Below are 21,616 nucleotides of genomic sequence, written 5' to 3' on the forward strand. Positions count from 1 at the left end.
TTCATTATTCAACGCTTTGTACGGCTGGCTCGATCCCTTTCAATTACAAGGTCGGAGTCGGCCTTTCTCATCTCATTTCTCCCACCTGTTCTTCTCTCCCACCACTCGAGGTAACCAGGGCTTACTTAGAGGCCCGACATATACGAGACCTCGTATGGTAGTGCGGTGTGGGCTGCCTTGGCTCAAGAGAAGTGACGGCAGATCAATTAAAGACCCGGACAGCGCATTCTAAAGGGCTTTCTCTGCACAAACAAGCATGTGGTGGTTGGTATCTTCGGTTGAACAGGGACCTTTGTGGTCGTCTCCAAACATTACATGTTACATCATCTGAATATTCACCTTCCCTCGAGCGTTGTGGGGTCGCTCGCCTACCCTCGTTCGAAGGCTGGTTGCTCTCTCCGTTGACTCATTTTTTTTTCCGTCTCGTCGCATTCGAATCCGGCGTCTCCGTCGCTGACATTTCTGCAGTTGCCCGGCCATCTTTTCCGTCTCGCTTTATCGTCGGCAAATCCGTTGTTACCTGATACTGGATAAGTGATCAAGCCATTAATGATGGGCAAGGTCGTTGAGAGTTGAGATGACCAGCACCAGTAGACAATGTGCCCCATTGCCCGAGTAGAGCAAACGCAGGCCGCCACAATCTCACTTGTTCGATTGATGGGAGGTGGGCTGCTCCATTTAAAGCTGCATCAACACAGGATGAACACCTTCCTAGCACGGATATTCCATGCCGCCCGATTCTCCAGACCTGAAGGTTCGGTGAAGCTCGCCTAGTGCAGGGCCATCTATGGCTTCTTGATTCAGCTCATAGCTACACAGCCTAAGCCCGTTTCCACATTACGGGATGATATATCCCCTCCTGCCCCTCGACCTGCGCTCCGCAAGCTTAACGTCCTCCGTGCTTGCTTCTCTCCTCCGCAGCTTCGGCAGCGTGATGTATTGCTCCGGATCCTGGGGTAGCAGCTGCTTGAAGATGGGCTGCGACCCGACCGACCGCTTCTGCAGCTTGTCCTCCATCAACTGATGCAGCCGCTTCGTCGTCAAGAACTGGCCCGCTCCCACCGGCCGGCCGGCCCCTCCACCTACCACTCCTTCTCCTCCTCCTCCTCCTCCTCTCCCTCGTCCACCATTGCCACTATTTTTTCCTCCCGCTCCTCCCCCTGCTCCACCACCACCTCCTGCTCCACCTCCTCCCCCTCCTCCTACCCCTACATCATCATCTTCGTCGTCATCCACACGGCTATCCACCGACGCAGCCCTCGACTGGATCCTCGAGGACGAAGACGACTGCGGAGGGGGCACCCACTCCTCGAGAACCTCGCACATGGCGGCCGTCATGTCGTCGCTCGTGCTCGACTCGAAGCCGCAGGCGGCGAAGAGGTGCTTGGTGTAGGCCTCGGCGCCCGGCGGGGGCTGCCAGTGGAGGTGGCGCAGGCTGGCGCCGCCGGCGGCGCAGCAGTCGAGCACCAGGAGCACGTCGCACGCCGCCGACAGGATCGGGTCGCGGATCGCCGACCAGGGGACCGAGGCGATCGGACGGAGGCGCTCGCTGGGTTCAGTCAGCTGTGTCAGTACGTTCGTTATTTTTCATTAAAAAAAGGGGGGAGTGAGGCGAAAACAAAAATGGAGAGGTGGTAGATAGCGGGCTAGCAAGGACGGACGTACTATTTCTTGAGGAGGTTTTGGCGGCTGTCGAGTCGGCCCTTAGTCGCGTAGGCGCCGCCGGTCAGGAGGGCGGCGTACAGATCGGCCGCGGCGGCTTTGAGCCACTCGGCGTTCTCCGGGTGATCGTGGCTGGGAGTGAGGGAAGAGTGTCAGTGAGTAAGGGGAACATTTCCGGGCGATCAAAAGGGGGACAAGAATAGAAGAAAGGAGGGGGGGCGGGGGAAGTGGGAGCTAACCTGCTAAACACCAACTCATTGTCGTCGTCCATCGCCCCGTGGCCGTGGTAATAGATGATCAGCAGCGTATCGTCAGCCGCGTAGCGAGCGCAGAACTGCTTGATCTTGGTCTTGAGGCTCTCGACGGATCGGTGCATCGGGATGAGGTACTCGTGCACCGCATAACCGTACCCCTCGAGGGTGGCGCGCAGCCGGGCGGTCTCTTGCTCGAGAGAGACGTACTCGGTCTCCGGCTGCGCCGTGTAGTCCTCCAGCCGGAGATCGTGAAACGACCAAGTAAGGATCAGGGCATGCACCCTGTTGTACTGCGGCTTGGGCCCGCGATATCTGCTGTTGGTTTGTCGACGTCGGCGCGTTAGATCCTCCCCTAGGGATACGCCAGTTATTGACATAACAGGAACGCTTGGACTCACGAGTTCGCCCTATTTCTCGTCCCGGGACTGACCTCCTTCCTGCGAGCCCCTTCCCCCAACATCTCGAAGCTCTCGCGCCTCCTCCGGGGCACCCTCGGGTTCGGCAGCCTCTCTCCGCCACCCAACCTCAGCCTCAGATCGTCTTCATGGAGTGAGTGCCTTCCGTCGTCCGAGAATAGGTGAAAGCCCCTCTCGTAACCGTCCCGCAGTCCATCCATCTCCAGTTCCATGTCCAAAACTCTGTCCTCCGACCGCGGTCGCGTCCTAAACCTCTCCCCGTGCCACTCACCCAGCGCCGGGATCCGCGGCTGACGTCGAACCCGAGAGGCGCCAAAGGATGGCACTCGTCGGGGGGTCCGCCTCAAAGGACGATCCCAGCGGTTGCCAGCGTCATCGTCATCCACATCGCCGTCTTCACTCCCCTCGTCGTCGACCTCGGGCGACGAGTCCGACAGTCCACCGGACAGGCGCGAGAGCGAGAGGGACCGAGCGCGTGGGTGGTGGTGGTGGTGGTGGTGATGGTGCGCGCGCCGAGGATAGACCGGGAGATGCTCGTCGCTGCCGCCGAAGAAGGGGGTGGGGGCGGCGGCAGTGGACTTGTCGAGGCGGAGGCGCTGCTTGAGGGATTCCTTCTCCAAGCCGGCCGAGAGGGAGGGCCGCAGGGTTGTCCTGCGGCCGTGGGGGGCGGCGGCGGCAGCAGCGCCAGCGGCTGTGATGCTTGGTCGTCGGGAGCGGGGCCGGAACGGGAGATCGCCGCCGTAGCCGATCACGCTGGCTGCCGGCCGCCCGCCAAATGCCGCGCCCGAGTAATAATCCGTCTCATCTTCGTCATAGCCGTCGCCGTCGCCGACAAAGGTGAGCGTGTCCCAAGCAGCGCTGTGGTGGTGACCGCCGCTGCCCCCAGTGTAGTCGTAGTCGTAGGCGTGGTGATGGCGGTCGAAGCGGGTCATTTCAGCCCAAGATTCAGCTGCTTCGCCGAGTGAGGTTTGTGTCCGTGGAATGACAGTCAAAAGAAAAGCTTCAAGATGTGTTGTGCCTCAGCGCGCGTGTTGCGATTAACAGGGGTAGAAAAGAGGCAGGCTGAGGTGTGTGGATGTGGGGAGTATTAGGGCGGACAACTGCAACAATCTGCAGGGCGAGACTGCCCTACCCTAAAAAGAGATAGATGAATATCACAACCTAATTACGCTATTAAGAAACGTCTCGCATGCGAAAGTCGCAGGCGCGCAGGTTGGATATGACGGTATTCTGTATGCTGAGGAATGAAGAAACCGTTAGGCCTCCGACGTGAAATCCGGGGCTGACGCTGACCCACAAACAGGCGTGACAGCATTCGCCGCCCTGGATTTCCCGCCTGAGGTTTTGCAGGCTGCATGCTAATGTCAGACCGGCAGGGGTTTTGTCGGACCACACGAGTCCCAAGCCACGGCCGTCTGCATTGCAGCCATGCGTGTCCTGCTTCCGGTCTTCATTTCTGCCCAATCGCGGCTGCTTGGCAACCAAGAATAACGCGCAGCGCCGTCGTGTGGAGGGGCAGCCTCGGGAAACACGGGGTGACACCGTGACCACAAGACTGAGGGGCTAGGGGGGCTGAAAAAAAGGGATATTCGCATATTCTGAACTCATCCCATCCATGTTTAACCGCATGTTTCTCCAACAAGTCTCCAGAATGTTCGGGTACACAATGTTTGGGTATTCAGGGGCCGCATGATATCCTGGCGAATCAGGGTTAGGGCTGGGGTACTGCGTATACATGATCCAAACCAACTGCCCCTTTCTCGTACACGACCGCCCAGTCCTGCTCATAGTCGGTCGTGACGTCTTCCAAACCGTCATATCTTCATTATCATCTGTCGCGTACTTTCTTATCCTGTCGTCGCAAATAGGAGTTCAAGGTCCATCGAGTCAAGCTCGACGTCGCCGTATTCCGTCTCCTGGGAGGCTGTGTGCATGATGGTTGGCAGGCTTGCTGCGTCCTCCTTGTGTACATTTGAGGGTGCGCTGTTGTTACTGGTGGTTGGGGGTTTCTGCTGTGGAAGGGTGGCATGTTCGTATTCCCGCCTGGTCGCATCCTCTCTCATTTGGTTCTCCATATTTGGTGGCGGGCTCCCCTTCTGCTTGTCCAGGCCACGCCCAATGCCAACCGAACCGGCCTTTGCCGCGTCCTGCTGCGCTTCACGCTCGCGGCGGCGCCTTTCTTCCTCTTCCTGGTACGTCTTGATGCTTCGGTCCAAGGCTAATGCGACTATCCCTTCCCCGCTAGAACCAAAGAAACGTGGCTTTTCCGGCGAGGGGCCCCGCGGTTGACCCTCTGGAGGTTGTCGGGTTTTATCCGATGGTGGTACATACTTGTTGCACTCGAGTGCAGGCTTCCTCTCGACAACACAAGTCGGCGTTGAACAACAACCATTGCCCACGGCACTGCCAGGTAATTGCCTGGTTGCGCAAATGGGACTTGGGTGACGTCTAGCCGTGGAATCTGGAGGCTTCGGCCGATGCTGGGGCGTTGATCGTTGGGCCGTAATACCTGACGGAGAGTGGGACAAGAGCGAAGGTTGCTGAGGGACCGTTGTTCGTTGTTTGAATGGAGGCGGCCCATTGTTGCTTCTTGGGTTGACCGTCCCGGTACTGCTTGTGGGCTCATCGAGTTCCCGCAAGTCCTGAGACGAAAAGGATAAGTCTTGAGTAGAAAGAAAGGATAGCTCGAAGGCATCGCTCGGCTCTGGTACCAGGGCTGGTTTCCCGGCGACCGCCTTCATTTGCGCCTGTTGTACTACCGTTGTGGGACGCGGTGGTGGCGCCATTGGCTCTTGGACGTGAGTAACTCGCCGTGCAAGGCGTCTTGAGCGGTCCGTCACGAACGCGGCGATAGGCGGACGCTCGGTATCAGGCCGTGCCGGTTTCGAGACTGCAGGTGGCGAGTCTCCCTGTATCTCTCTTGCTTCCTGGGTCGGACTAGGGAGCAGCTCGTCCAAATGTGACGTGATAAAGAGCTGGGTGCTTGTAGGCGGTTCTGATAGGAAGTTGCCCTGAGGGCTCCTCGACTGAGCCTTGGCGGCGGAAGTCTGGCTAACCGGCTGGTTATGAGTGGCGGCATTTCGAAGACGCGCGGGAAGGAACTGAGGCTTTTGCACTGTTCCCGCCGAGGAATTGCTGGGTTTGGTTTGCCTGAACGCGGGACCGTTGTTTGGGCTTTGGCGTTGAGGAGTAGCTATGGTATGCTTGTAGGGCGAAGCAAACTTTGACGCGCCATCAGTCACGGAAACTGGCCGCATCCGATTTGAGGAATTGGTTATCTCTTGCAAGGCTTTTCGGGTCGGTACAGGTTGGGCTTGCGGGGGCCTCGACGAGGGGCGCTGTTGTTGTTGTTGTTGTTGTTGCTGCTGCTGCGGAGGGCTTGCGCGAGGTAATGGATTCGGAGTTTGCGGTCGCTTGTTGATCGGCGGTTTCTCCGGCATTGGCGACATGGCCAGTTGCTTTGGCTGAGGTTTGGGCGTCGTTGCCATTGCCCGCTCATGCATCGTGATATTCCGGTTCCGAGAGGGCGTCTGCTGCCGGACGGATGGGACAACGGGGCGCTTGGTCATCACCCCCTTGTCCAGCCCTTCATCCACGACAACCTCCGAGGGTTTGGTCAGAACCGCATTCCCGGCTGATATGGGTCTGCAAACCACCGTCGGGCTTGCATTCTCCGAGGATGTTGCGGCTGATGTTGGATTCCCGGCTCTTCGCTGTTCCAACTGAGACTCGGTTCGCAGTTCCGCCTGCGCAGATGCCGAACGACTTTCACCCTCGCCGGTACAGGCTTTCGCAACAGGCGCTGGGACCTTAACCGCCTCCGCTAAATTAATTACGGGATAACCTGGAACCGACACCTTTGATTCCGCCGTGAAACTACTCTTCTCGGCCCTCTCGATAGCCGTGACCGCGGAAGGGCTTTCCACTCCTTTCGCGTCGGGAGCTCTCTGCGGGCCGTGATCTTCCCCTTCCTCCCCTTTTGGATCTTGTTCCAGACGCCTCCTCTTGCTCTCACTTGTATCTGTGGCTTCCCTGAACGGTTCTTCTTCGTTGGAACGGTACCCGACAACCGACCCAGCTCCGGTAGCCTCGGCCTGCACAGCAGATATGTCCACACTCTCCCCTGCAGCATTCCGCTTCTTGCCCGCGCCGTTGCCCCGGACAAAGCGAGCGATGGTATCCTGACTAGGACGCACGTCGACAAGCGGCAGTCCCTTCCGTCTCTTCTCCTCGAGCGCCTGCTGCTCTTTGGCCTTCTTCCTCTCGCGCAGGACGCGGGCTCGGTTCAATTGTTTCTCGCGCTCGAGCTCGCGGCGGATGCGCTCCTGCTCCTCTCGCTCGATGCGGCGCTGCTCGGCTTTGGAGAGACGGGGCCCCCGTGTGGCTTCGCGGTAGAGCTTCTGGGCCTGCTTCGAGGTCATCGGCGGCTTGCTCTGTGGTCCATTGGTCGGTCGGGACATGAGCCCTTGCATGCCGAGCGGGTTGGGCACCAGGGTGAAGGTGTGCTGGTGCCGGGGCGCCATGGCGACATTGCTGCGGTTGTTGTGGTTGCTGCTGCTGCTGGTGGTATTCAGGTTTGCGGAGTGCAGTGTTGTCGAGCCCCGTCGATTTGCAATCAGCCCGCGTCGAAGTGCTGTGAGTTGATACGCGTTGGTGGGGCACAGGTGATGATGCACACGGTGGGGGAATGCACTGCAGTGCAGCGCCCTTGACTCCATTGAGAACGCGAGGTCACATGCTTCCTTCCCGACGGCCACCGTCCTGGTAATCCAAATAGCCCTTTCCTAGGTACTCGCCTACAGCCCAATTTGGGCAATATTATTGACAGATACAAGATGGATAGTTCCATCTAAGAAAAATATTAGCTAGGTACCTTGTGCGATTTCTTTGGCAAGCTAGGTCAGTGTGCTCGCCGATGCTTGTTGTGAATGATGATTAATTGACACCAAAGATCGGCCTAATTAGTCCGGGGCATACTTTGCCGCATCCTCGTGAGCGAGCTGCGGTGTCTTCCATGCGTAGCAGGTATGCAGACAGAATCGTCTCGTAGCTGTCGCCCTTGTCGCCGTCCGGGGGCAGTTGGTACACTCGCCACCCCGTTTTGTTTTTGCCAGAGTCAGCGGCGGGGCTCAGGCTTCTGCCGGATGATGGTTTCCATGTTGGAGATTGCCTGCCGGAGCTCGTTAGAGATGGCGGCAATGGGTGTGAAGCAAAGAAGACCTCGTAGATGGTGTTTCAAACGCCGAGATGTTGGTACCATATCTTGAAGACCTTCTCAAGTGCTGCTTAAGCTAAGGGGATGCCAGGACCTTGTCAATCGAGGCCAAAGAACCAAACTTCAGCCATGGGATGAGGCAGCTTAACCTCACCCTATTAACAATTTTCCTGTAGAGAGGAAGAGTAAGGTACTAATGAGAAGAGAAGGAGAAAGCTCAACCACATTATATTCAATGCATTCTATTCCCGTTGACTAATGCGGAGGGTGCCACGGAATTGAGTAGAAAGAAGGCGAAGACAGGGAGACGCGAGGACATTTCAAACCTAGGGGGCAAACATCGGTAATAGACCTTGCACTGAGAATGGCAGACATGTTTTGAAAGCGAGAGAAAAGGACAATGCATGATACCTATGAACAATTTTCAATATTATTATCATGCATCTAAGTTTGGAGCCTAGATGTGAAACAGCGCGCAAGTATGATAACTTCAGGTACTGAACAATACTGTCTGATGTCTGATATGCTGGTAACCGACTATAAGAATTCTCCTGCCACCATGATCATGATGCTCCCCCTGTGCGAGGTGTCTCCCGTCACGTTTCTCTGGTCTTTTTGTTCTGCTCCCAGACTGGTACCATTCATCAGCATCTGGAGAAGCACTAGTTCTACTTAGGTTATAGGCAAACTTCCCGTCTCTTAGCCAATGATCGCCCCATTTAATAGTGTGCATTCTTCGCCCTTGGAAATGGTTCTAATTATGTTTTCCAGAGTCGGGAACCCCCGAGTTTCCGTCGAGTCGAGTATATTCCGTTGACAAACATTAAGCTTATTTTCTGTATGTAAACAAACCCATAGCTCATCTCATGATGGGCCAGATCAGATATCCTTGATTGAGTACTCGTAAGTAATGACTTCGTGTGACCGAATCAAAGAAGTCCACATTTGCCTCCTGCTGGCGATGGGCGAACAAGGTCCCAAGTTTATCTAAACTTTGACTTCTAACCCAGCCTAATGTAACAGTTGATTCTTCACTAATTTCTTTGCAAGTGTATACTTTAGTGCAAAAGTTGCACAATTGGAACACGCTCTTAGCTTCTTCCTCCCTTAGGGATTGTCTACTGGCAAAGGTCCATTATCGAACGTAGTAGCCATTCGAGAGAGCTTTATAGCCAGTAGCTTGAAGGTCTAAAAGGTACCTTGTTAAACTATATATAGAGAAAAACGAGTGATATTTATAGATAAAGGAAATGGCTAAAGCGTTTGTAAGCGTGTTACACGCTATAGCTAGCGCGTGGCTAGTGCTTTAGAAGCTCAAGCGCTTCTGACATCTATCCTTTAGGCTTACTCTTGATCACTGGTACTAATACTGCCACCCCCCGACGAGCAAGCACTGCTATCCTATAAGATCTCACAAAAACCATAACTAGAAAAAGCCAGGTCGAGCTTTTGGCATCGAGGGCTCCTTTTTCCGTACTGAAGTCCAGAGTATGTTTGAGGCTGGCTGTGCAAACCTTTCAACATGGCCCACAGGGTCTGAACATCTCTTGTCGGGGCAGCCCTAACGACAGTTGGATGTACAGTACATACCTTAGGCATGTATGTACACAGTGTAATGGACATGACTCAAGGCCACCTAAGGTATGTACCTTTAGAATGGCATTCTATAAATGTGGGTACTCGAAGACCTTCCACAGTTGGCAGCTAGCCTTATTGTTTTAGGTAACTTGTAAGCATGTGATGCGGTGGGCCAGCGATCTGATGGCGCTGACTGCGAAGCTTTTCAATCCTTCCAACTACTTATTACTCATTCTATAGTGATACTGGAACCTTTAATTAATTCCTTGACGGGCCTCGGCAGTGGCGAAAGGCACCGTTCAGGAAATTGTTAGGCTGCTGCTGAACAGCGCTGAAGTTCGGGGCCTTTCAGACCTAAAAGGGGCCGATGGAGCTTGATCTGCATAGGTGTCGCGCGCCAATCTGCTTTTCAAGAGATGATCCATTAATCCATCCATCACACCTTCCATAAGGGGCCAACGAGGTGGGCGAGGTGGCAATTCCCCACAGTTGCGCACACGGTGCTCGACAAGTCAAACCAGCAAATAATCAGGTGACCGTGACAACCAAACAGGTTGGAATCGCTCTTTGGCCCTTGATCTCTTGGCCCTCTTTCCAGGCTGCTGGGTCAGGAACACAACAGTAATATGCAGGTACGAAACCAGCAACAGGCACGTTGCACAACGTGGGCAGAATAGAGCCCTCCGATATTTGATAACCGCAGATCATTACGGCATGGAGATGGGTTTGTGATAGGAATGATGGGATATTGGGTTGCCCGCATTTTCGTTCGCTCGTCGGTTCAGCGGAACCCAGGTCCAGCTCTGTCCAGCTCAGTCGGTATTCCCAAATCGTCAACGGAAGCCACTTCTGCTTCCATTGGTGGGGGGACTTCTTCAATATTCTCTGCCACTTTTTTGGACATGGCCCTTACTGGCAGGGTTAGGTTCTGGCTAAGTGATGTGGTCATTCAAGGGTCTCTTGAAGCTAGGGAGAAGAAGCAGAGAAAGGTGTCTCCTTGTAATATGTATTGGCTCTTGGGTCCGAGTTAGGAATGGAGGCCAAGAGGACCAAAAATTGTTGTTCCGAAGACGCACCTCTCATTTCGCATTGGCTTGGAATCTCTCGCTCTACTCCGTACTCGGTACAGCGAACACCACACTACAAGGACATGTTCAGGACAAGGATCTCATAACGTTCCCAGCTGCTCTGATAAGCGAGTCTTGCCACGCCAGCATGGGATTGGATCGGAGGGGGGAGAATTTGGCGAGTTTAGCTTGCCTTGCATCCTGCACAGTGTTGCGTTAGCGAGTCAGTAAGGCATGTTCTGTACGGAGTAGATGCATGCAAATACTCCGACAAGCTACCCTGGGCGTATGTACCATACCGTACGAAGTATGTATGTATGTACATCCGTACATACCTTTATACTGATTATCCACAGTACGGATTACTGTGTCGTAGACGTAGGATGGTTACATTGAAGTCGACACTCACTGACCAGGGCCAGGGCTAGGGCTGGGTCAGGGTTTACCTGTAGTGTATTGATAAATTCTCAACCCTCCAAACCACAGGGGGCTGCCTTTCCCTGACCCCTGTGAGCTCGGGTATCGAGTGATCGTCAAAAATGCCGCACCTCCAGCCGCCCCAGGGACTTCCATGGAACCTTTCGAGAGCGTGTGGATTCCTGCCTGCCCATGTCCCCCACGCACCAGATATCGGACCAGGCTCCTGGCTAAGGTTTAAAGTACTACGTATACGAGCATTTCGCACCTGATTCATATGCTAATAACCTGGCAACTCTTAGACCATATATGACGTACCTCGTAACGTGGATGTACTTTATGATCGCGCATACATGAGCGACGTCCTTTATTAGAGGGGATGCGTTGGACTGATACACTAATGGTCATCAGTGGTCCAATGTCGGACTTTTCGATAAGCATCTCGGAATTTCCGGGGTCGGAAGCCGACGGGAAGGAACACCAAACATCGCACGGATGGCGGAGCTTGCCTGGAATCGCCAGATTTGCCTTCTTTCTAGAAGGCCGAGCAAAACTCAATGCGGTAAAGCTAGCGCGTACCTACAGACGTTAGTACGCTATATCGGTGCTCAACGCTAGCGGCCCGGCGGGAAATCTAGCAATAGGCGGGCCGGTTGTATGTATGTATGTACTGTAATTAGTGCGCACTCCGCCAAAAGGGGAGGCGGGTGGTCGGCGGCCGTCGCGGTGAGCAGTAGTGTATACGCCAGCGGGACGGGAGCTGAACCCTAGCAACCTTGCCTAAAGTTAACCGTGTCGCGACTTCCAGGTTCTCTTGGATTTTGTGCGCGGGTGACTTGGCATTGACGCAAACCAGAAATTGCTTGTTTGAAGGCTGAATTAATTAGATCGCACCTGCCTGGCAAGTCATTCAACCAATACAATTAGGAATTGCAGTCGGCGGGTGAGGTGTTTGTGGCGATTTCCCGTAGCTCATTCCTCTGCGCTACCTTCAGTACTGCGTGGGACATATGCAACTCGAATTTAAAGTGGGCAGAGAGCAATGGCCGCCTCACCTTGTGTTTCTGGTTTCGATGGGGTTGGAAAAACACTATCAGAACGAGTTGGTTGCTTTGCGAATGTTATTCGTTGCGGTGCACCCCAGGGATTGGCGGCTAGTGGAGAAGCCATCCACCAAACAGCGATGTAAAGTAGCAACGTATTGTCGCATCTGCAAGGGGCTTCTCCCTGGACGAGCTCTTCCAGTTGGTGACATTGGACCGATCAGACCGGCTCAGTAACGGAGCTGCCCGGGCCTCCGTGGCTTGGCTGGCGCCGGCCACAGAGCGGCATCCCTCTCAAACAGACGCACGCACACCAAATCCTCGGCAAACACAAGCAGGGCCTTAACAAGAACCAAAGAAAACCTGCCAGGGCGTGCTACGGCCAGCAACAGGGCAGGCTTCATTGCGCCCAAGCGTTGACGACACCCCGCCCGGTCCGGCGGCCAATACGGAAGAAGCAAAGAACATGGCATCCCCCGACCAGAAGCCCATCATCATCATCGGCGCCGGCATCAGCGGCCTGCTCTTGGCTCAGTACCTACGCAAATCCGGCACCCGGGTTCCTTTTCGCATCTTCGAACGGGATGCCGATCTGACGACGCGCGGGATCGGCTGGGGGCTGACCTTGCACTGGTCACTTCCGGCTCTGCGGTCTCTGCTGCCGGAAGACATTGTTCGCCGGTTGCCCGAAGCCTACGTGGACCGCGCCGCCGTCGCCGAGGGCCGTCCCTCCACCTTCCCTTTCTTCAACCTTAGCACCGGCGAGCTCAAGGCCAAGACACCTACCGCCGACGAGTCGCAGCGCATTCGGGTAACTCGCGACCGGTTGCGCCGTTTGTTGTCCACGGGACTTGATATCCAGGCATGTAACCCCGTTCCCCCTTCCTCCTAACGGCACCTACTATCTATCCTGTACGAATTACTGACTGGGTCGTTTGGGGGGCTCTGCACAGTGGAACAAGGCAGCCAACGGCGTCAGGACGACCGAAGACGGCACTGTCACGGTCACGTTTGACGATGGCACATCGTGCGAGGGCAGCCTCGTTGTGGCCTGTGACGGCGGCAGCTCCCGCATCCGTGGGCTTTTGTTCCCAGAACACCCAAAGTACCGCATCCCCGTGAGACTTCTCGGCGTCAAGATCGACTGCACTCCGGAGGAGATAGAGCCGCTGCGGAAGCTGGACCCTTATTTTCTCCAGGGAGCTGCATCCGAAAACGACTCTTTTGTGTACTGCAGCGGTAAGTCCTGAATCCCCCCCCCCCCCCCCGGGCATGACCGTGTGGTATGTACCATCTCAAGCTGAGACTGAAGAGTTGCACAGTTCTTGACGCGCCCGGAAACGCGCCAGAAGGCAATGGCGGCAAGTACACGTACCAAATGGTCTTCTCTTGGCCGGTCCGCGACGGCTTCTTCAATCAGCCGGCGCCCATCGAGTTTCCCGAGACCAACGAGGGCCGCGTCGAGCTGATCAAGAAGTTCGCCAAGACCTGGGCCGACCCGTTCCGGTCCCTGGCGCTCAGCATTCCGAGCGACACCGAGGTTAAGTCGCTCGAGCTCTACGACTGGCCCCCGCCCAAAGGCTTGCGCACCACCGGCAACGTGGCGCTTGTAGGGGATGCGCTGCATCCGATGGTGATGTGTAAGTTCTCGAATTTGCCCGCCTCCCTTATTTACGCAGAATCTCTTCTAACCTCAGCTGTGCACGGGAAAAAAATAGACCGGGGCGAGGGCGCCAACCACGCCATCGTCGACGTTCACGACCTGGTGGAGCTTGTCATGCCGCATTTCGTCGCTGATGAACGAGATGAGCATTCCACACCGGCACAACGGGCAGTGGACCTTCGGGCCGCCTTGGACCGCTACGAAGACAGGGTGGTAAGCAGAACGCGCCCGGCTGTCTTGGCGTCGCGACAGGCTTGCATCGACGCCCACCAATGGAGCAGGATCAATGAGAAGAGCCCGCTGCTGAGCCGACGCGCAATGAACTTGGTATTTGACGACGCTGACCTGGATCTGGGCGTCCACAAGATCAGCACCCCTGGCAGCGTTCCTGTAGAGTAGGGTAGCCAGGGAAGGATTCCTTTGTTCCAGCCGATTGGTACGGAGTATCATGGCTTGCTTTTGGTTGAGCGCAGAGAAAGGAGCAACGATCGGCATTGTGCGGAGTATCGGAACGCTGTGGAGTCGGTCTGAGAACAGGGTTGGGTATTTTAACCAGGCCACCTTGCTTGAAATGGAATCGGGGGAAATCCAACGACGATCATGTCCACCCTAGTCCAGAGCTTGTTTTCACGATGAGGGGTTCTTGGTCCTAAACAAGCAGCTGTCTGATTCATTACACAGTACCTGGCCCTGTATCGTACGAGTCATCAAAGCGCATCGCACGTGAAAACAAGGTACATGGGTTTTTCTCTCCTTGGGGTGTCCAGTTCCTGAAAAACACACACACACACACAAAAACCTACCCTCCATATACCCGTAGCCCAGCTGGTTCCCGACGCCGTTACCCCTCTGCCGCGCGGGGCAAAAAGAAAAGATATCTAGTTTAGATTCTTTTTCGCAAACCGGGAAATGCAAGATGAAAAGAGGGAAACAACAATAAAAAAAGGGGGCGGAGCTAGCGCATGCATGCCAACAAGCATGTCTCATTCGACACGCACGCTATACGTAACCGACTTCATGATGGTGTTCTCGGGGGCGCCTTCGGTGCTCGCCTCGAGAATGTTTTCTTCACTGCCGGCGTTCTGCCCTTGGGCGGTGGCGAAGGTGCCCTTTCGCTGGCTCGACACGCTGCTGAGCTTGTAGACGTCGCTGACCTTGCCGATACGGTGCGCCCCGCTGCCGTAGTTGTTTCCGCTTCCCGAGTACTTGGTCGTGTACTCCCGGGCTTTGCGCAAAAAGATCGGCGCGAGGAATGGCAGCGACGATACCATGTTCTGCAAAGCGCCAAGAATGTTAGTGTAGGCATCTGTGCTGGGGTGGCATTGCTGGACTCTGAAAGCGGGGGTTCTGAGACAGAAAGGTCTTCCCCCCCCCCCCCCCCCCCAAAAAAAAAAAAAAAAAATACTTACTCCGACATTGAACTCAACAACACCCCACACAACGAGCATTGTCGAGTTGCCATCACCACTTTGAATGCGGTTAATCTGTTGGTACCGGAAGATGGAGCACAGAGTCGTGAAGAGACCCAGGAGGAAGATGATAATAAGGCCGATCTTCTTGGCGGTGTGGACCTTGAGCTTGAGCAGCACGGGAATCGGGATGATGGCGACCACGACGTCGGACACAATGGTCACGATGGCATAAGCGGTAAACGAGGGGCCAGGTGCCAGGCATTTGCCTTCCACAAACGGGTCCCAGGACTTGTGTACCTACACACGAAGAAGTTCCCAAAAAAAAATGTGTAAGCAGGCAGCTGATGGAGACCGCGGTGTCACAGCCGGAGCGTGGTGTCTCAGGCTCTCCGACTTACCGGACGGCACGCAAAGATGAGGGTTAGCGAACAACCGAAGTGTCCGGCCAAGATGGCGGCCATGGTGATCCAGACGACCCTGCGGTAAATGACATGGTTTGTCCCCTTGAAGAGCCGCAGGTAGCTGATCAGCAGCGCAACCTTGAAGAAGCTGATGCCCATCTGGTAGATGGGTCGGCCGGCGTAGTTGGTGCGGGTGTACGGAATGAGGCTCTCCTTAGGGCGCAAGGCGAGCGGAAGACCGAGGCCGTACTTGGTTTCTGCGCAACGAGAGCAGCAAACATGTCAGTCACGGACAGGAGGGCGAGGTCTCGGCGGCGCTGGAAATCCCACGTACGGACGATGCACAGAATCGCATATGCTAATGCGAACACCATCGACAGCATCGCCATGTAGTCGTCGGCCGCCAACCCATGATTCTTGAACCTAATCCAAACCCGGGCACACACAGTGGCTATGGAAAAGACCGAAAGGACGACGCATATCGCGATGATTTTTGGCCATTCAGATTTGGCGTTGATCTCCGGCGTTGCGTTCTCGACCCAGCCCATGTTGAAAGACTGATGGTAAATAAACCGGGTATCGTGCGCTGCCGCCGGTGTGCACCGGTACGGCGGATTTTGGTCGGCGTCGTTGGTGCGGATTTGTATGTATGTATGTAAAGGACTCGGACTTGAAAGACTGTTTGGGGCGAGGAAGGGGGGGACAAGCCCGTTGAAGAAGGAAAGTCGGGGAACCGATCGGCAAGTACACTTCCGTGCTTCAAAGAGTGGTGGGAAACGGTGCGAATGGGACTCGGCGGGAGATCAACGATGCACGCCAACCTGGGGGCACAGCTTCAACATCATTCGGTCTGGACTCGGGGCTGTTCGGGTATCTGTGTCTCTTTTCATTGTTGTTAAGCGGACGGGGACTCCCATTCACACACCCAGAGACCAGCGATTTGAGGGTCAATGAGTGATCTAACCGGCAAGGGGGGAGGGTGTGGGTTTGAACGAAGCTCCAGGCGAGGTGTGTGATGAGACATCAGGGCGGCATGCGACACCCTGGCAGGCATGAGCACGCGGGAAAAAAAAAATGGATGCCTGCTCAGCATCGATCCATCGAAGCCGTTCCCTGCTTTCGCTGCATCGATTGTCTTGCGTGCCGAGCCAAGGGAAACCAATAGCAGAACGTCAATGTCGACTGGGGCCACCTCCCTCTTGCAAATCGCTGCGCCCGAGTCCACAAGTGGCCTTTTGTTGAAAAAGGCCGCGAAGTGTCTTCAGTGACGCCTTTGGCCGCCCCATCTAACCACTACATATCCCGCCCTTTGACTTGCCCGTATTGGCGCCTTACTGTAAGCAGTACTGCGTTCTACGCACTTACTTCGTAATTACTGTGCGTTCCGTGAGAGGAAGAGCCAGAAACGGCCGAGGGGCGGGAACTGATGACCCGCTGGCGGCTCATGCTCGAGAACGAAAATCTCGGTAGCCTGGATTGGTAGGTATGTATGTACTGTACAAGAGTGGTTCGCGGCCATTATCGGGACCTGCTTTGCAATAATATCTGGGGCTGCGCGCGCCATCTGGGCGCGCAGAACTTGCAGGCGGGGACATGGGAGAAAACGGGACTGACAAGCCAGTCCCGCGTACTTCCTGCGGGTGGTGGGGGGGGGGAACACGATCGAGGCCGGGCCAGGAAGGTGCTCACAGAACAAGGTCAATGAAGGGAAGGTGGGGTTGCATCCATGCCGTTGTTACCCATTTGGGATACTACTTGGCATACCAACGATGCTACGCAATAGTGTAAGTTAGTTAAAGGGTACTGTGTGGATGGCTGGACTTATTAAGCTACCGAGGTGTGTACAGTACATACATACATACAGTACGGATTATATACGGATTATGTACACTAATTACGCTCCATACAGCTGCGCACACCCTGGTCGGCCAACCCTGTCCCCTTAAGGACCGCCGTCGGGTGGCCCGCGACCCGCAACATCCCGGCGGACATCTCCCCTTGGGCCAAACTCATCTGCTTCTGATCGTGCTCCAGACCCCTGGCAATGCCGGGGCTCGATCTATAGTACTGTGGTATGTTCAAAGTTCTTTGGTTGCAGTCGTTTCCAAATCAGTCGCGTCTGATCGAATCGGCCGCGTTGCAGGCAAGGGTACGGAGTACAGGCTTGCCAAAACCGTCTCTTTGGGAAGTGCCCCGACAAAACTAGCGCCTGATGTCCCTGAACCCTGGCCAAAATCTATCATGGCGAGAACCAACAACATACTATAGTATGCAATGCCGCCTCGGCAACCTCGTCTCGCTTCCCGTCCGCCTCCCTTTCAAAAAAATCCTCCCCCTCGTTTCGCCCGTTTTCCGTGCTACGTCGGGCCACGTTTCATTGCTTTATGTATGTTGGCGGTTGAGATCTCTTCTTGCCAGTCTGATTTTCAATTTCTCCCGTTTCTCCCGCCGTGTTCCCCGGCGGTGTTGCCCCGTGGCACTGACCCAAACTCTGCCGATCTCCTCCCACTCAACTTGCACCGTCCTCCCCCGTCCTTTTCGCGAGATCACATTTTACCGTTGTTCCCGTTCCTGCTTTTTCCTCATCCCGCGCATTCTCATCTCCTCCCTCCGCCTTCAACCCTCGGCCGGCTCGTTCATAATTAATTGCTGGTGTCCTTCCGCGAGGTCATTGCGCTCTCCCGGACCTCACCGTTCCAGCCGGTCAGCATGTCGACAACTTCGGAGAAGAACAGCGCGAAGGAGCGCGTCGACGTCAACGAGACGACGCCGAATGGCGCTTCGGGCGGGCTGGATTCCGCCTGGAAGTACCTTGACGCTCATCGGGATCAGGATGCTCTCGACGCCAGCGCGTCGATTGATCTGAAGGCGTTGCGTCGCAAGATTGATTGGCGGATCGTGCCCTTGATGTTCTTGTGTTATACGCTGCAGTTCCTTGATAAAGTTATCCTCAATGTAAGAGGCCGATCCCGAGTTCATCCCCCATCACCCACCCCCTGAAGATTGCATGACCAGGCGGCTAATACTACATGCATCACCTGCGCGCAGTATGCTGCTGTGATGGGTCTGCATGCGGACCTGAAGCTGGAAGGGAATGACTTCTCGAACATTGCGACATTTCTCTTTGTTGGTCTTTTGTGCTTCGAGGTCCCCAACAGTAAGCCGCACTACCCCGTCGATCGCGTAGGAGGTGCATCTGTGGGTGTGTCACTCCCTCCCCGTCGCTGACCCTTGAACGCACGCCACAGCCTACTTTCTCCAGGTGGTCCCCGCCGCCAAATGGCTTGGCGCCAACGTCGTCCTCTGGGGCGTCGCCACGGCTTCCGGTGCTGCCGCCCACAACTACCAGACGCTTCTCGTGTCTCGGGTCTTCCTCGGGATTTTCGAGGCCACCATTGCCCCCTCGCTGATGCTCATTAGCAGCCAGTGGTACACCAAGTCGGAGCAGGCTCCTCGCTTCTGCTTTTGGTACACCGGCCTGGGCATTGGACAGATCGTTGGTGGCCTGGTCTCCTTTGGCTTCCAACACATGGGCCCGGGTGCCCAGCTGACGGGATGGCGGACCATGTTCGTTGTGCTTGGAGTAGTCACCGTGCTCGTTGGCTTGTCCGTGATCCTCTTCCTCCCGGACACGCCCATGAAGGCGCGCTGGCTCTCGGACAAGGAGAAGGTGGCTCTGCTCAAGCACGTCAGTGTCAACCAGACGGGCGTGCAGAACCGCAAGTTTCGCGCCAAGGAGATTGTTGAGGCTCTGCTGGACCCGCAGATCTGGCTGTTGCTCCTCTCGGTCGTCCTGGTAAGTAATAGCTGGTCATGACGGTTTTTTTAGTCGATGCCGCTTGCCACTGCCGCATGCTGACGCGCCTTTCCAGCTGTCCGTCTCTAGCGGCGTCGTTACGAGCTATTCTGCTACCCTCATCAAGAATCTCGGGTATGATCCGAAGCGAGCCGCTCTGATGAACACTCCGTCCGGCGCTGTGAGCATCTTCTTCACCCTATTCGTCGGATTCGGCATCCGTCTGCAGTCCCACCGCTGGGCATTCATCATCGCCTGCGTTATCCCTGCGTACGTATTAAGCACAACTCACCCGCGAACCGTTGCCTTGCGGGCTCCTTGAACTGACGGACTTGGGGGCTCCAGGATTCTCGGCGGCGGCTTGATGTCCTTCCTTCCCGTCTCCAACCGGTCTGGTTGCCTCGCTGGTATCTATCTCGTCAACGCCGTCGTTGCTCCTCTCGCTATCTTCTACAACGTGAGTCCATCTCGGCTCGTGATGGCATGCGGCTGTTAAAGTTAACCTGTTTGGTTGCAGTGGATCATGGCCAACGTCGGAGGCGCTACGAAGCGTGCCTTCGCTGCCGCCGTCATTAGCGGTTCCTTCTCGCTGGGCAACATTATCGGACCCCAGACCTTCCAGCAGAGGGATGCGCCCGAGTACCGGCCGGCCAAGATTGCTGTCATGGCTACCCAGGCTGCCTGCGCCTTCACCACCTTTCTGCTTTTCTTGTATTATGTCTGGCAGAACAAGAGGCGCACGTCTGAAGGCGAGACGGAGGAAGCCTACTTGTCGCCGGAGCATTGGATCAACATGACGGACAGGGAGAACAAGAAGTTCCGCTACGTGTATTAGGGGGCCTGCTTCTACGTGGTAGCAAAATCTGTTTAATTCTGGAGAGATTTGGGGTTCTGGAAAAGCGCTGGCGTTCTGTTCTCTCTTTCACATGGTTTTCCCAGCTGTCATCAACCGGTTCTAATTAAGGCTGCACGTTGACCGTCATATGATAGAATACCAACCACGTGATGTTCATATCATGGCATGTTATGGCTTTTTTTTTTTTTTTTTTGACAAGGATAGGTGCAGGGATTGGACCGTTATTGTGAGAGAGAGGAAAAAAAGCAAGTAGAGCCGTGGAACTTGTGACGACCTGAAACGATCTGTCAGAACCATACAGCAGAACCTAAGCGGCGAGTCCTCACTCGTTCGCTGATCAGGTTGGCTCTTCCGTACCAAGGTTGAGCGTCATGCCAACATGCACTATGAGACAACATTATTGACTGGATTGCATAATAATAGAACATGTAACCTTCCTACCGTAAGTCGATAGCCTGTTCTACCGAAGCAAGAACGATAATTTTGCTGTCTGCTCCTCGGACATTATGTCTTAGACCGGACTAAATCCTTTCACACTATTAGTTATTAATTGCCAAAAAACTCGTGTATAAATAACAAACGGTATTGTACTGTACATGCACTTTCACCACGCGTGCAGAAGCGGGCCCCGCCCGTCGCAACCCTGTAATTCCGGATCAGTGTCCGCAAGACTCAGGGTGCAGGACGCATCTGCTGTGCCACACCGCGGACGGGAACGGCCAGGAACGGATGGTAGCACGGTCTGCGCAGGACCGTTGGGATGCAACGTTTACCGGGCGGTACGATTGGCCTGCCACGGGAGTTCAACGTTTCGTGTGGCTCTGAAAGTACTATGTTACATACGGATTACATGAATGTCGTATGCGTCCACACTAGACGGGGGCAGTGGCTGGAACGTTTGAGATGCGTGTGGCCCGCAAGTTTGTCTCTCGGCGCTCATGCGGGTTATTGTCGGGTTTTTCGTTAAGTCGGGCCGAGAACCAATGGCGACCAGTTTAATTCGTAGAGGTGGTCAGATTCTTAAATTTATTGTTTAATCGGGTACCTGAGCTCCGTTCGAGACCATCCCTGAGACCAACCCCTTCTCAAGGCCGAAGACGGGCTCGGAACTGTCTCATCTGTAGCTGAATGTCTTCCTAAAATTCGGATTACACCACCTCCTACCTTAGGTAAGGTTAGGTAGGTAGGTAGTTTGGTCTGCAGCGATGCTCCGCTCCCTTACGTCGTATGCGGAGTCGGTTGAAGCTTGGAAGCAGTCAGGAGGTCACCTCGCCTGAGGTAACAAGTGAGCTTTTCACTTGGCGTAGTGTACGGAGTAAATGTGTGAGGTACATGAGGTATTACTTGACTTGGTAGCCACCTGGTTGCAGGAACCCCGCCCTCCCTATACTTCTCTTCGACCATACATAGTATGCTTGCTCTCACAACAAGGAGTCATGTTCAGACACAGTTGTTTGATATTCGTTGGTCATCTTCGTTATCATATGAACTCTCGTCAGGATTATCGACAACGAGGAAGTAGCCGGTGTTCACATGTAGTACCCTGGTTCAACCGAGAAATATAATTAGAAGTGACTTCGACATGTGCCTTCCTGCGAGTATCAAGTAGATGAAATTCATAGGTACAAGCGGATAGAATTCAACGTAGAACGTGAAAATCAACTAGAATCACTCTATGTTCTTATCTGTTGAACAATGTTTGGTATTAATTAGTTCATTAGCGAAGAGTGATCAGGGCAGGATTTCTCGATATCCCTAGCATATTACCGATCGAGTCAACTAATTACCTGAAACCTTGATTGATGCTAGTGGAATAAGCGTGTCCACTATCCTTCA

At 54.9% G+C, this 21,616-nt stretch overlaps 4 protein-coding genes across 4 annotated transcripts; 2 read left to right on the forward strand and 2 right to left on the reverse strand.

Annotated features, from left to right (window-relative positions):
- Positions 1-722: 722 nt before the first annotated feature.
- Positions 723-2,562, reverse strand: MYCTH_2303215 (uncharacterized protein). Its single transcript, XM_003662472.1, has 3 exons — positions 1,902-2,562; positions 1,666-1,794; positions 723-1,549 (listed from the first exon to the last, which is right to left on the reverse strand). The coding sequence occupies exons 1-3, from the start codon at positions 2,291-2,293 to the stop codon at positions 838-840; spliced, it is 1,233 nt and encodes a 410-aa protein (XP_003662520.1). The 5' UTR covers positions 2,294-2,562; the 3' UTR covers positions 723-837.
- Positions 2,563-4,179: 1,617 nt separating this feature from the next.
- On the reverse strand, positions 4,180-6,855 carry MYCTH_94453 (uncharacterized protein; the record flags this gene model as incomplete). The annotated part of the gene is made up of 1 exon (XM_003662473.1): positions 4,180-6,855. One exon carries the CDS (start codon positions 6,853-6,855, stop codon positions 4,180-4,182), a length of 2,676 nt encoding a protein of 891 aa, XP_003662521.1.
- A 5,142-nt stretch (positions 6,856-11,997) lies between these two features.
- MYCTH_2314986 (uncharacterized protein) lies at positions 11,998-15,947 on the forward strand. Its single transcript, XM_003662474.1, has 7 exons — positions 11,998-12,511; positions 12,603-12,891; positions 12,975-13,292; positions 13,371-14,589; positions 14,725-15,024; positions 15,126-15,385; positions 15,463-15,947. Exons 1-4 carry the CDS (start codon positions 12,119-12,121, stop codon positions 13,712-13,714), a joined length of 1,344 nt encoding a protein of 447 aa, XP_003662522.1. The 5' UTR covers positions 11,998-12,118; the 3' UTR covers positions 13,715-14,589; positions 14,725-15,024; positions 15,126-15,385; positions 15,463-15,947.
- A 1,666-nt stretch (positions 15,948-17,613) lies between these two features.
- Positions 17,614-20,220, forward strand: MYCTH_2303233 (uncharacterized protein). The gene is made up of 6 exons (XM_003662475.1): positions 17,614-18,083; positions 18,177-18,285; positions 18,377-18,924; positions 19,001-19,194; positions 19,270-19,381; positions 19,442-20,220. The coding sequence occupies exons 1-6, from the start codon at positions 17,838-17,840 to the stop codon at positions 19,757-19,759; spliced, it is 1,527 nt and encodes a 508-aa protein (XP_003662523.1). The 5' UTR covers positions 17,614-17,837; the 3' UTR covers positions 19,760-20,220.
- The last annotated feature ends 1,396 nt before the right edge of the window (positions 20,221-21,616 follow it).

The sequence above is a fragment of the Thermothelomyces thermophilus genome, chromosome 3, assembly GCF_000226095.1.
Source record: "Thermothelomyces thermophilus ATCC 42464 chromosome 3, complete sequence".
Classification (NCBI taxonomy): domain Eukaryota; kingdom Fungi; phylum Ascomycota; class Sordariomycetes; order Sordariales; family Chaetomiaceae; genus Thermothelomyces; species Thermothelomyces thermophilus.

Bases quoted from the DNA above. Each gene is read 5' to 3' on its own strand.
- MYCTH_2303215 (XM_003662472.1), bottom strand. From the start codon at position 2,293: ATGTCAATAACTGGCGTATCCCTAGGGGAGGATCTAACGCGCCGACGT. The intron at 1,795-1,901 runs GTTAGCTCCCAC...CCTCACTCCCAG, and splicing joins AATGAGTTGGTGTTTAGCAG to CCACGATCACCCGGAGAACG. The intron at 1,550-1,665 runs GTACGTCCGTCC...GACTGAACCCAG, and splicing joins CAAAACCTCCTCAAGAAATA to CGAGCGCCTCCGTCCGATCG.
- MYCTH_2314986 (XM_003662474.1), top strand. From the start codon at position 12,119: ATGGCATCCCCCGACCAGAAGCCCATCATCATCATCGGCGCCGGCATC. The intron at 12,512-12,602 runs CAGGCATGTAAC...GGGGGCTCTGCA, and splicing joins TGTCCACGGGACTTGATATC to CAGTGGAACAAGGCAGCCAA. The intron at 13,293-13,370 runs GTAAGTTCTCGA...GGAAAAAAATAG, and splicing joins GCTGCATCCGATGGTGATGT to ACCGGGGCGAGGGCGCCAAC.
- MYCTH_2303233 (XM_003662475.1), top strand. From the start codon at position 17,838: ATGTCGACAACTTCGGAGAAGAACAGCGCGAAGGAGCGCGTCGACGTC. The intron at 18,084-18,176 runs GTAAGAGGCCGA...ACCTGCGCGCAG, and splicing joins TTGATAAAGTTATCCTCAAT to TATGCTGCTGTGATGGGTCT. The intron at 19,382-19,441 runs GTGAGTCCATCT...GTTTGGTTGCAG, and splicing joins CTCTCGCTATCTTCTACAAC to TGGATCATGGCCAACGTCGG.